The sequence below is a fragment of the Carex rostrata genome, chromosome 23, assembly GCF_964058835.1.
Source record: "Carex rostrata chromosome 23, lpCarRost1.2, whole genome shotgun sequence".
Lineage (NCBI taxonomy): Eukaryota > Viridiplantae > Streptophyta > Magnoliopsida > Poales > Cyperaceae > Carex > Carex rostrata.
The window spans coordinates 8,434,109-8,447,494 of record NC_135940.1 but is presented as its reverse complement, the minus strand read 5'-3'; the positions used below and the strand labels follow the sequence as shown (position 1 = coordinate 8,447,494).

The 13,386-nt window shown below is 42.5% G+C and overlaps 1 protein-coding gene across 1 annotated transcript; it reads right to left on the bottom strand.

The window, feature by feature from the left end:
* Positions 1 to 507: 507 nt before the first annotated feature.
* LOC144574656 (uncharacterized) lies at positions 508 to 897 on the bottom strand. Its single transcript, XM_078324664.1, has one exon. It carries the CDS (start codon positions 895 to 897, stop codon positions 508 to 510), a length of 390 nt encoding a protein of 129 aa, XP_078180790.1.
* Between the last annotated feature and the right edge of the window lie 12,489 nt (positions 898 to 13,386).

The following is a 13,386-nucleotide window of genomic DNA, read 5'->3' as shown; positions in this document are numbered from 1 at the left end:
GCGGCAGGGGAAGAAGGCGGTGAGGAAGGAGTGGGGTTGCGCGGCAGAGAGAGGGAGAGGGAAGGAGATTGAGGGAGAGAGGGAGAGAAACGGCTAAGGGAGAGTGAAGGCACGGCTGGGGAAGAGAGGGAGAGAAAGGGTGCGGGGGGGGTTTAAAAAGGAAAGGGCGGCAGTTAATGCACTTCTGCGCCGCCCAGACCTAGGTACGGCCTGGCCGTACCAATTTGGTACGGGCCGTACCGGCCTCCTGGAGCCGTGCCAACCCTAGATACGGCCTGGCCATGCTAAGTTAGTGCGGTCTAGCCGTACCAAATTAGTGCGGCCTAGCCGTACCAGGGAATGTTGCTGTTCTTTAGCCCTCGTAGACTCCTCAAACTCGCTCGTGATGCAGAAAAATAAACATGAATGCATGTCTAACTGTTCCCAAGATGCAGAAAAAGCAAAAATGGGCTTGGGCTGCCTCCTAAGGAGCGCTTGTTTTAGGTCTTAAGCTCGACCGTCTCTCTGTTATGCTTCAATTTGGGCGGGATCAGAGAGATCCAAGTTGACGCGCATTTCTTGGGGATGATCAGCAATGTAATGCTTGAGACGCTGACCATTGACTTTGAAAGTCTGGCCCTCCTTGTTTTCAAGTTCCACTGCGCCAAACGGGAACACTGTTCTTACCCGAAATGGACCAGACCATCTGGACTTCAGCTTTCCTGGAAAGAGCCTCAGTCGAGAATTAAACAGAAGGACAAGGTTTCCCTCACTGAACTCACGAGGCATGATGCGCTTGTCGTGAATCTGTTTGGTCCTTTCCTTGTAAATTCTCGCGTTTTCGTAGGCATTCAGGCGCATCTCATCCAAATCGTGCAAGTCAAGGATGCGTTTCTCTCCAGCTGGAAGCAAGTCCATGTTGATGGCCCGCGTGGCCCACTATGCCTTGTGCTCAATTTCCACGGGCAAGTGGCAGGACTTTCCGTACACCAGTTTGAAAGGGCTCATCCCAATCGGCGTTTTAAAGGCTGTACGGTAGGCCCACAGTGCGTCACTCAACTTAAGCGACCAATCCTTCCTTGTTTTAGCAACTGTCTTTTCTAAGATAGACTTGATCTCCCTGTTGGAAATCTCAGCTTGACCGTTGGCTTGAGGATGGTAGGAAGTGGTCACCTTGTGAGTGACTCCGTGACGACTGAGAAGATTGTCGAACTGGCGGTTGATGAAGTGCTTGCCACCATCACTGATGACGGCTCTCGGAACTCCAAAGCGGGGGAAGATGATGTCAGTGAACAGTCTTTTCACTGCATTGGAGTCCGCATTCTTGCACGCCACTGCCTCCGCCCACTTGGAGACGTAGTCAACTGCCACCAGGATATACTCGTTCCTACAAGAGGGTGGAAACGGTCCCATGAAGTCAATGCCCCAGACATCAAAGATGTCTACCTCAAGAATAGAGTGGAGAGGCATCTCATTCCTCTTGGTGATGTTCCCGGTGCGCTGACACTTGTCACAAGCTGCAACGAAGGACCTAGCGTCTCTAAAAAGGGTAGGCCAGAAGAAGCCGGATTGTAGGACCTTTGAAGCTGTCTTGGAGAATGAAGCGTGTCCTCCGTATGATGAGGAATGGCAGTGCTCGAGAATGGAGCGCGTCTCGTCGTATGGCACACAACGTCTGTAGATGCCATCAACGCCAGTTTTGAAAAGGAAGGGGTCATCCCAGAAGTAAAACTTGGCGTCCGATCGAAGCTTCTTCTTCTGCTGGTAGGACATGGTAGGAGGGAGTACTCCTGAAGAGAGAAAGTTCGCAATGTCCGCATACCAGGGCACAGATTTGGTGTTTACTCGGTCCGCGGCGTGGAATGTCCGATCTTGCACAGCATGGGTCGTGTGCATCGATGTACCGACCGAGTTGATCCCCTCCATGGCAGAAATTGAATGGAATTGATCATCAGGAAATGAGTCATTGATTGGCAGGTTAGCAGAATCCTTATCTTTCCAGCGAAGCCGGGATAGATGGTCAGCTACAGTGTTGTCGACTCCCTTTTTGTCCCTGATTTCAATATCAAATTCCTGCAGGAGGAGGATCCACCTGATCAGGCGCGGTTTGGCATCCTGCTTGCTCACCAGATACCTGAGTGCGGCGTGGTCAGTGTAGATCACTATCTTGGAACCAACCAAGTAGGATCTGAACTTGTCGAGAGCGAACACAACAGCCAGAAGTTCTTTCTCGGTTGTCGTGTAGTTCATCTGGGCAGGATCTAGCACCTTGCTAGCATAGTAGATAGCACATAGCTTGTTCTCCTTTCTCTGCCCGAGAACTGCTCCCACAGCATAATCGCTCGCGTCGCACATCAGCTCGAATGGCAAGGACCAGTCTGGTGGCTGCAAGATGGGTGCTGAGACAAGGGCTTCCTTCAATCGATGAAACGAGTCGACACAATCCTCTGAGAAGACAAAATCAGATTCCTTGATGAGCAGATTGGTCAACGGTTTTGCGATCTTTGAGAAGTCCTTGATGAATCGGCGGTAGAAGCCAGCGTGTCCCAGAAAGCTTCGGACTGCTTTGACATTTGTTGGGATCTCCAGCTTCTCGATCACCTCCACCTTGGCTTTATCAACCTCAATTCCTTTGGATGTCACCACATGTCCAAGGACAACTCCTTCTTGGACCATGAAGTGACATTTCTCCCAGTTTAGGATCAGGTTGACCTCTTCACACTTCTCCAGGATTTTGCAGAGGTTGGTTAGACATGAATCAAAGCTGGCTCCATAGACAGAGAAGTCGTCCATGAAGACCTCAACCTCATTCTCGATGAAATCCGAGAAGATAGCCATCATGGCTCTCTGGAAGGTGGCAGGTGCATTGCACAGACCGAATGGCATCCTACGGTACGCGAACGTACCGTAGGGGCATGTGAAAGTGGTCTTGTCTTGGTCGTTCGGGTGAATGGGGATCTGAAAAAATCCTGAGTACCCGTCAAGATAGAAAAAATGAGAATGATTGGCCAGCCTCTCAAGAAGTTGGTCGACAAATGGTAGTGGGAAATGATCTTTGCGCGTGGCAGCATTGAGCTTCCTGTAGTCGATACACATGCGGTACCCAGATACCACACGAGTCTGGACCAGCTCGTTCTTCTCATTTCTCACCACTGTTGTGCCACCCTTCTTGGGCACCACATGGATGGGACTCACCCACTTGCTATCAGAGATGGGGTAGATGATGCCTGCATCTAGGAGCTTGAGGATCTCCTTTTTCACCATCTCCTTTAGATTGGGGTTGAGTCGTGCGCTCGTGCTCCACAGACGGCTTGTGATCATCTTCGAGTAGGATCCGGTGCGAGCAGATTGCTGGGTTGATCCCTTTCAAGTCCTTGATTGAGTACCCGATGGCGCCCTTGTGAAGCCTCAGCTTCTCCAGAAGTCTGGCAGTTTGATCGGGGTTTAAACTCGCGTTGACAATCACAGGACAGGCTTTATCTGGGTCGAGGAACTCGTATCTGAGATTAGCTGGGAGAGGTTTTAGTTCGGGAGTTGGATGCTTAAGCTGATCGTTGACACAAGTCGTGTCTGGGTGATCTGACTCGTGCAACGTCAAGATGTCAGCCTTGTCAAGCTCTGCTCCGCCACTCGTCTCAGGGTGTGTCGTACGGTCCTCGTGTGATCCATCCGACTTGCATCGGAGATCATCCAGATCTTCAGGAATCACATCTGCTGCACATATTGACTCGCTCGCTTCACTTGGCAGCTTGGCGAGTTGTTGACTTGGTCAAGAAAGTAGTCCTCAGCTAGATCAGCTAAGAGCTCTTCTATCCCATCAACCCGGAAACATGTCTCAGATTGTGACGGATACTTCATGGCACGTTCAATTTGGAATTTCACCTTCTCCCCTCCAAAGTTCAGAGTCAGGGTTCCTTGTCTCACGTCGATTATCGCGCCAGCTGTTCTTAGAAAAGGTCGTCCCAAAATGACGGGGACTTCCTTGTCTTCTTCCATCTCCATGACTACGAAATCGACGGGTACGAAGTACTTCCCGACTTGGACTGGCAGATCCTCCACTATGCCAAGTGGAAGTCGCACTGAAGAGTCCGTCAATTGCAACGTCATCCTTGTGGGCTTGAGCTCCCCTACTCCAATGCGATCATAGATGGTGCGTGGCATGAGACTCACGCTCGCTCCAAGATCACACAGAGTTTTCTTGATTGTGGCCTTCCCAATGGTGCATGGAATGGAGAACTTTCCAGGGTCGTCCAGTTTTGGGGGTAGCTCGTTCTTCAAAATTGCGCTGCACTGCTCCGTCAGCTTGACCGTCTCGTGCCCCTCTAAGCTTCGCTTGTTGGATAAAATATCTTTCAGAAACTTGGCGTAGGTGGGCATTTGAGTCAGAGCGTCGGTGAAAGGAATGGTGATGTGCAGCTGCTTGATGACGTTTGCAAAGTTGGCGTATTGTTCGTTCAATCTGGTCTCGGCTAATCTCTGGGGGAAAGGAACGGGTGGCCGGTATGGGGGTGGTTTCTCGTTTCCTTTCTTCTTCTGACTCCCTGACGCTTCAGATGAAGGTTGTACAGGCTTCGCTGAGCTGGTACAATCCGTACTCGCTTGAGGTGGAATGGGGTCAGCACGTCTTGGATTTACCTCGCTTGCTGGAATCTGCACAGGGGTCAGGGTCGCGTCAGGTGCCGGATCAGCTGCGATGTCACTTGGCATTGGTGGTTCATCGTAGTGGGTTCCACTTCTCAGAGTAATCGCCTTAGCCTCTCCTCTCGGGTTGGGTTCTGGTTGAGCTGGAAGCTTCCCAGGTTGAGGTTGGCTTGAGGTTACCATCTGGCTCAGCTGCTCCAACAACTTGCTTTGGGCAGCCATCTGAGTCGTCATGCTTTGCATCTGCTCCCACATCATTTGATTCATCTTGCCCTGCTCATGGGTGAAATCATTCACTCCGGTAGGCGCATGTGACTTTGGGGGATCAGATGGAGCTGCTCGGTTGCCTTGATTGGGAAAGGAAGCGTTCTGGTAGAAGTTCCTGTTGCCGTTGTTGTTGCTGTTGCTCGAAGATGGGTTGCCCCAGTTATTGTTGTTGGGAGGGGGGTTATTCCAGTTGTTGTTCGCTCGATTGTTCCATGTGTTGTTGTTGAAGGATGGTCTCTGAAAGTTGTTGTTTTTGAAGGGCGGTCTGGAAGAAGAGTTGTTGAACGGTGCAGAGTTGTTCTGGTTCAACCTCCAATGCTGCTGCTCAACCGGATCTTTGGAATAAGACCGGCTGAAAGGAGGTCTCGGAAAGAAGGAAGGTTCGTTGTTGAGAGAGTTGACCTGCTCGCTTTCCTCGTCTTGTTGCGCCAGCGGGCACTGCTCGTCAGCGTGCCTCTCATCTCCGCACATGACGCAGGCTTGAGGTTGCTGTTCGACTGCTTTGACGCTGAGCTTGTCCATCGCTCTGTGCATGGCGTCCATCTTGGCGGTGAGAGCAGTGATGTGATCCACCTCGTACTTGCCACCTCCTTGGCTACCTCCTTGGCCTCCTCTTCGTCGTGAGTTGTCACGGCCGGACCACTGCTGGTTCTGCGCCATGCTGTCTATCAAGTTCATAGCCTCTAAAGGCTCCCTCGACATCAGCGCGCCTCCCGCAACAGCGTCGACGTAAGCACGAGTGCTCTCGTTCAAGCCGTCATAAAACGTTTAGATCAAGAGCCAGTCTGGTATACCGTGGTGTGGACAAGAGTATTGCAATTCTCTAAACCTTTCCCATGCCTCATTCAGGGGTTCATCAAAAATTTGATTAAAGCTGGTCAGGTCATGTCTTACCTTGGCAGTTCGTTTATGGGGGAAAAATCTGGTCAAAAACAATTTGGACAGTTCCCTCCAAGTCAAAACCGAGTCCCTAGGTAAAGATCCTAACCATTTCTTTGCTTTGTCCCTAAGAGTGAAAGAAAATAGAGCAAGCTTGGTGTAATCAGAATTCTCACCGTTGGTCTTGATGGTCGTGATGCACTCGAGGAAAGTCTGGAGATGGGAGTGCGGGTCCTCGTGATCGAGTCCATGGAAGGTGTTCTGCTGCACCATGTTGACAACCCCTGGATTGAAGTTAGGTTGTTGTCCTGGAATGCGTGGCAGCCGGGTTGCACCTCTCACATCTTCAGCCCTTGGCACATTGAACTCTCGCAAGGTTCGGGGCATGAAGTCATCCATCTCGTGGTCAGACTGATCGGTCAGCTCTGCTTCTCTGTCTTTGTCCTCCTCTCGCTCACGACTGTCCTCTCTGCTCGGATGTTCGGACATCTTTTCTTCAATGCGGGTCGCGTCTGATGTGACTCGAGTCGCGTCGAGAGAGGTCTGGGCAGGGACAGTGTCGTCTGGAGGAGTGTCGTCAAAGAGTGGCCCTCTGCTCCTCAGTTGGTATTTCAATATGAACTTTCCTGCAGGAGGTTGTTCGAGAGCCAGTTTTTAGTAATAGGAAAGAGTAGCGTAAAGGAAAAGATACAAGTTAAAATCTAGATTAGTTAAGATAAGCAAAAATCCAGAGAATGATAGCCGTCCCCGGCAACGGCGCCAAAAACTTGTTCGCGTGAAAGCGCAACGCAAGTTTCGGTACGCTTGGGAGCGTACCTTTTAAAACCGCGGTTACACCTTCCGATTAGGGTTGCAAGTGCACAACCCTATCGAGGAGTATAATCGGGTATCGATCCACAGGGACGGTTCCTTTATCTAGATATTTACTTATCTCGACTAAAGACTAGAAGTGAGAAAGAGGGAGTTTTGGTACTTAATTTTCCTAAAGAATCAACTCAAGCAATCAAACAATGCAATAGAATAGTAAATGTGCAAGGAAAAGTATAAACTGTGTTTTGATTTGGGATAAAAGACGTTTCAAGGGTTTCAGACTTCATCTCTGATTTGCCTCTAGTGGTACGGGTCTTACCAAGTTGGTACGGCTAGGCTGCACCAACCTGGTCCGACCAAGCCGAGTGGAGCTTGGTACGGGTAGGCCGCACCACTCTTGTAAGACCCGTACTGATGTACCAGTACAGAGCTTACAAGTTCGAGTTGATGCATTTCTTGCTGGTACCTCGTATTAAACTCTTCAGAAATGTTCAATTGACCATACCTAAGGTTCCTAAACCTCAACTCTCGTTTGTTGGCTCAAGATCTAGGTTTTGGAGTCAATTCTTCACCTTCTAGGGTTTCTAAACCTCAACTCTCGTGTTTTGGTCCAGATCCTCTAGTTGATTGATTGGAGATCTAAGGTATCCTCTAATCTGTCAATTAGGGGAGAATTCAACCTTTCGGCTTCAATTCGAACAAGTCTACCTAAAGGGATTGGTTTGGTTGAGAGAAAGCAATGGTCACATGACCTTGTTAGGGTTGATCTACCACTATAGGCACACCATATGCAATCACAGAGAGACAAAGCAATCAAGACAAGCAAATACACAATCAATTCAATCAAAAGAGTTCATACAAGATCCAAATCAAGAAAAGCAACACAAATCAAGAAAATCCATCTACAAACCCTAGAAACAATGATCTACTACTCACAAGTCATGGATCTGTCCAGAAATACAAGTAAAGAGATAAAGAGAGGCATGATAGAACTAGATCGAAGATCGAATGTGGAGAAGAGGTTGATCCGTCGATTTTCGCCTCTTCTTCTCTCCTTGCTCCTTTGCTCTCTTTCTCTGAGCTCTCAATCTGGAATGGAATGGAATCCCCCAAAATGGAGAGATCCCTCGCTTTAAATAGCCTCTGCCAAGATTTGAATTCTGTCAGGCGGCATCTATGTACGGCCCGTACCAAAGTGGTACGGCTAGGCCGTACAAGATGGAAGGGAGGCTGGATCGGCTAAGTCTGGTAAGGGCCGTACCAAATCTGGTAAGGGCCGTACCAAGTCTGGTAAGGGCCGTACCAAGCCTAGTAAGGGCCGTACCAGAGAGTCCAAAAACGCCGTTTCTTCGTGTATTTTGCTCCAATCCTGCAGAAAACAAACAAACTCTCAGCAGTACCAAATTCTAAGGATATATCAATGAAATGCACGTGATTTTGACAATTTAAAACGTGAATTTGGTACGAAATCAAGTCAAATATAGGCTAAATATGCGAGGTATCAAATTCCCCCAAGCTAAACCTTTGCTTGTCCTCAAGCGAAAAGATTCAAATCTGGTTTGAAGTTAGACAACTAAACGTAAATGCAACTACAAATCTAATTGTGAAAACTTACGTGAATCTGCTATAGTCAAGAATTTCTAGAATCATTTCAGTTGTGATTTGGACATCCCTTTATAAACCTTAATTCACTCCACCAATTGGTCAATTGGACTTCATATTTTGAGATGCTTCTAATGATTGTAAAGACTACATAATTAGGTTTGATTGAAACAATTTTATTCTTTTACCGAGTCTTTGTCTTTATTCATGGTGATTTTAAACTTCCCCCAAGCTTGAAATAAACTTGGGTAAGAGAGAAAGAGAAAGAGAGCAAAGAGAGCAAAGTTTCGGTACGCTTGGGAAATTTGATATATGACAATTATAATTGTATATGACAATTATATATATTTGATTTGGATTTTAATTTGTTAATTATGGATTTGAATTATGGGTTTAAAAGCCCAAAATAATCAAAGCCTTAATTAAAATTAAAAGCCCAAAGTCAAAGCCCAAAATCAAAGCCTTTTACTATTCATGCCTTAATGGGCCAAGGGCAAAATGGTCATTTCACACCTATGCCACCTTGCATGACACCTTAGGGTGTAGAAGCATGGAGAAGAGTGTGGAAGGGTTTGGAAGGGGTATTTTGGTCTTTTCACATATTAAAGGATGAGGTGTCAAGGGTTTTTGGTAAATAGATTTGTTTTGAGGGGTATTTCGGTCTTTTGCGAACGTCCTCAAAACACTATAAATAGAGGGGTGAGGGTAGAGAGAAAACTTACTAATTCACGTGTTAATCTGATTACTTCGTTAATCGGTTTTTCCTCTCTTCCCTGATTTCGGTTATTACGAGATTCGAAAAAATATATTTTTGCAAACTCTGCGGTATTTCTTGTTTTGCTTTTTAAGTGAAACGGAATAACTTGGAGTCTTAAATATATTTAATCTGTCCCTTTTTCAGTGAATAGTGTTTCTGCAGAATTCTACGGTTTACGGTATTTATGGCAGAAGAAATAAACCGCTCTCCGGTTAGTCCTGGTGGATAACCGATAGAGGTATCACACGTGTGATACTCCGAGTCGATTCCTTCCCTGGTGTAGCTCTTCTCGCTCGGTCTGCATTCCAACTGTGATTTGGAAACAAGGTATAAATTGTTATATTAATCTATTTAATTGGTAAATAGATTTAAAGCTTTAGAAAATCAATTATGGAGTAGATCTGTAAATAGGATTAAATGGATCTTCCTGATTCATTTAATCCGTAGCTTAAGGTACATGTAAAATTTTTTGTTTTACTCTTTCCGCACCTTAAGCTAAATCAATGGGTTTGAACCGTCGAAAACCCAACAGAAGCTAGGTTTTGATGGCATTATTTGTAAATTGAAAGAAATTTTAGGGTAACTATAAGATTGTTGAGAATGAATTCGTTCTCAAATAATAGTCTAGTCTATTCTTTTCTTTTATGTTCTATTGAATTTTTATTTATTTTGTTTCCGGTCACAGTGTACATGAGCTTATTCATTCAGTCTTTTAATCTCAAATTTTCTAATTTCACCTCTGGATTTCTTTCAATTTTTCACAAGTTATTGTACAATTTTATATGGTTTTTATAAAAAAAAATTTACTATATGCACAGTTAAACAAATAATTATGTATTAGACCGACTATACAAAATGTAGGAAAAAGGAGTAATAATTGATATAAGCTCTTAAAATGTAGGGAAAAGCATAAATTTGCATTTTACTTTAGAAGTATGTAATTATCTCCTTCAAACCTTTTGTATTATTATATGAATCAAAACTAGAGCTTGAGCATGTTTTTACCGGATTTATAATTTTTAATTAATATATTTTGGATAAAAAAAATCTTGAAATGCAAAAGTTAGTAAAATTCAAATTTTATTCTGTGATAAAAATAGAAAATGAACTATTATACAAAACAATATATGCCATGTTTGGTTGGAGATCTAGTAAGACGTGCAGTAAGATATAAATCTGAAGTAAGATGGAGTTACGACAGTCGACAGCCACATCTCTAAGCATATTAACTTACTTCACCTACTTTGTCTGTGGGCTCTGCTAAGCGGAATAATTTAATTAAGCATGACTTAAACTATCAAACAATATGTAAAATAAAACAAGTAACATGAAGTAAAAAACTAAATCCTCCTTAAATTTAAAATCAAATATGGTCATAAAGTGATAACACAACTACTAATATCATTTTTACTCCAGATCAGCTTATGGAGAAATTAACGAAATAATAAGTCCAATGATTTTGTGTTGTATGATAGATTTTGTGTCTTATGCCAAGGATCAAATACAATTAAAATAAAAAATAAAGTGCACTTTTAACCAAAGTTACCAAATTGTTCGAATATTTTGTAAACTGATAATGCATTTATTAGTCGATTAAATTCTGATACAAAAATCCTGCTTCATTCCGATTAAAATTCCAAACAAATGATTGGGGTGAACATATATATATCCAAATTTTAAGCACTGGAATTGTCACTTCTGTTGTGTGGAACTAACAAAAGCACTATCCATCGATCCCAGAATAATGATAATGTTAATTGTTTCTTCACAGATAATATAGAGCTGGTAATGTTGGGATTAGGGTTCTTCCTGGGAGAGTTCCAGCAAGGAGTAATAATATATTGTCTTGGGTCTTAGATACTGTTTGGGCTCTATTTTCAATCCTAAAAGGCTTTGCTTTTTTGTAACAAGGAAACTCAGACCAGCCCAATAATTATTCAAGGCTAATCAATCAGGGCTATAAAAACAAAATTGGCAGCATACCAAAATGGTAACCGTGCGCTTTCTTTTTGCTCATTAAATTACCACAATGTCAAGACTGTGTAATAATTGATGGTGTGTAAAATCTAATCTAACATCAATAAAAGATGCACAGTTACCAACTCTTTTTCCGTGAGCGCTGCCGCTGCCCAATCTCTGCTCATTATTTCATGCTTCATTCATTCATGCCATTTGTTATTTGTACTTTGCTTCCTCGTCACGGGAGAATCACAAATTTGCATTAATTAAACGGTCTCCCTTTATTTCAAACTTACTTTTGCTTCAATCTTGGGACCAATTCATTATTTCATTTTAGCAAGCATCTCTCCAAACTTTCAGGGTGTCAATGGCACCCTTTTATCCGTTTACCCCCTTTTATCTGCTTATCCAATCCATACCGTATTCGATAAGACGGGTATGGGTAAGAATTTTTTTTTTTAAACTTATCGGGTACAAATACGGGTAAAGTTTTTTTCCCGTTATCAAAACATATAAGGGTATGGGTAAAGCCTATTTCGTACCCGTTACCCGATCGAGTAATTATATAAAAAAAATTATATATATTATATATTTTACTGAGCATTGAATTGTTATTCATCTCCAACAGTCCAATTGACAACTACTCTTGATCTTGAAAAACAAAATTTATTAAATTTTCTAATTTGAACAATTGACCATCTATGTAACTGTGTTAAACATAATTCACCATTAAAACACTTAAATAGATTCCACGCTTTCTAGTAAATTCCAAATTTCCAATAAAGTTTAAAAGCCTACTAAACTTAATAGTTGAAAGCACAAAAATAATTATTATGAAGTATTAACCATTATTTACCTGCTACCATTTCGTTATCCGACAACTAAAACGGGTAAGGATAGGGTACGCGTAAGATAATTTGTAATGGGCAAAGGTACGGGTACTGGTAAGGCTAATTTGTGACGGGTACGGGTATGAAAATGCTTCCACCCGACTCTTACCTTACCCGTTGACACCCCTATCTCCCTTCCTATCTTTTTTTTTTTTACAAAATTATAATATATTATCATTTATATTTTATTTTATAAATCTTTTAGATCCATAATTAATAATTACAAGCAATAGTATAAACACTTAGTTTTACAAGTCTTGACAAATGGACAATGCGGCAATTATGCATGTGAAATTGTAAACAATGCGGCAATTTGAAAACAAATAAATGTTTTTTAAAACGTCAAAAATAATGTATAATTAATGAAAAGTAACACAAGCGTAAAACAAAATGATTGTATCATTTAAAAAAAAGAAAATCTATTAACATATTAAGCACATCTACCACATTTTAAATGAGAAGAAATAAACAAAATACATGGTTTTTTGTCAGGATGATTAAAACATGCGACATGAGATGACTAAGAATTTATTAAGAATCCAACTACTATAGAGAAAGAGAAGTATACAATAATACACAAGCTAGAGTTGTTGTTTGTTTGACCAATGACCGAGTGAAAGACACCTATCACTGTACTGTACGTATCAATAATGATTAATGAATTAATAATGCATTTGTTGGAAGGGAATAATCATTAATCAGGGTGCTTTTTGGTGCTGCTAACAACCCATTAAATTCCAATGACGTCCGCATGTTATATTTAATTACTTGATTGTAGAATCTGGACCTTGGTCCCTAATAACTTCACATCATATAAGAAACTAGCTAGTTCAGTCACTGAGTGAAATGTAAATTTAGTCTGTTGTTCTACTTGAATTGGTTTGTGCTGATCCCTGAGTGAAGTGTGGTACTTGAATTGTTTGTGTTAATTCCTGAGTGAAGCGCATACTTAGTTTGTTAGAATTATATTGTTCCAACTGTGCTACTTTTTGAATTTTAATTTTGTAAATTAAAATGCTAGAAATAAAAAAATGCAGTAGAAGGGATCGATGAGCAAAACAAGTTAACTATCAGTGTCAAGCAATTGATAATTGCAAGAAAAAACAGGGCATGGTCCCTTCTATACGGACAGGACAAATTGCTTTCCATACTTTATTATGAGCGTAAGTTGTCTCTTTTATAGTGGTTAGGGTTCATCATCAAGTCACGTTTGTGGTTTATTTTCCTTGTATATATATATTTTTTGGGAATTTAATTTGGTCAATATGGTTTTTCTCAAATTAGATAACACATGTCAAATTCTTTCATGCATACTGTAGTTATTTCACAATGAATTACTGATTATTGGTGCTTAATGTAAGTTTCTATGCATTAACATAGACCAAACATAATCCTTAGAATCTTGAACAATATAATTGTCACAAACATAAAATTACCTGATGCGGAAGATGCAGCCATGCTACTTCAACTTGGCGTATAAACGGTTTCTCTCCCTTGACCCTCTTTCTCTTTTTGTTACAGACCTTTAAGATGAAAATATTTGTGTGTGTAACCTCTAATGGGTAGGGATAGGACCTATTTATACTTGTTTAGCTTTAATCT

What these genes read in the sequence shown, in the direction of transcription:
- LOC144574656 (XM_078324664.1), bottom strand. Translation starts at nt 897, where the DNA reads ATGGACTTGCTTCCAGCTGGAGAGAAACGCATCCTTGACTTGCACGAT.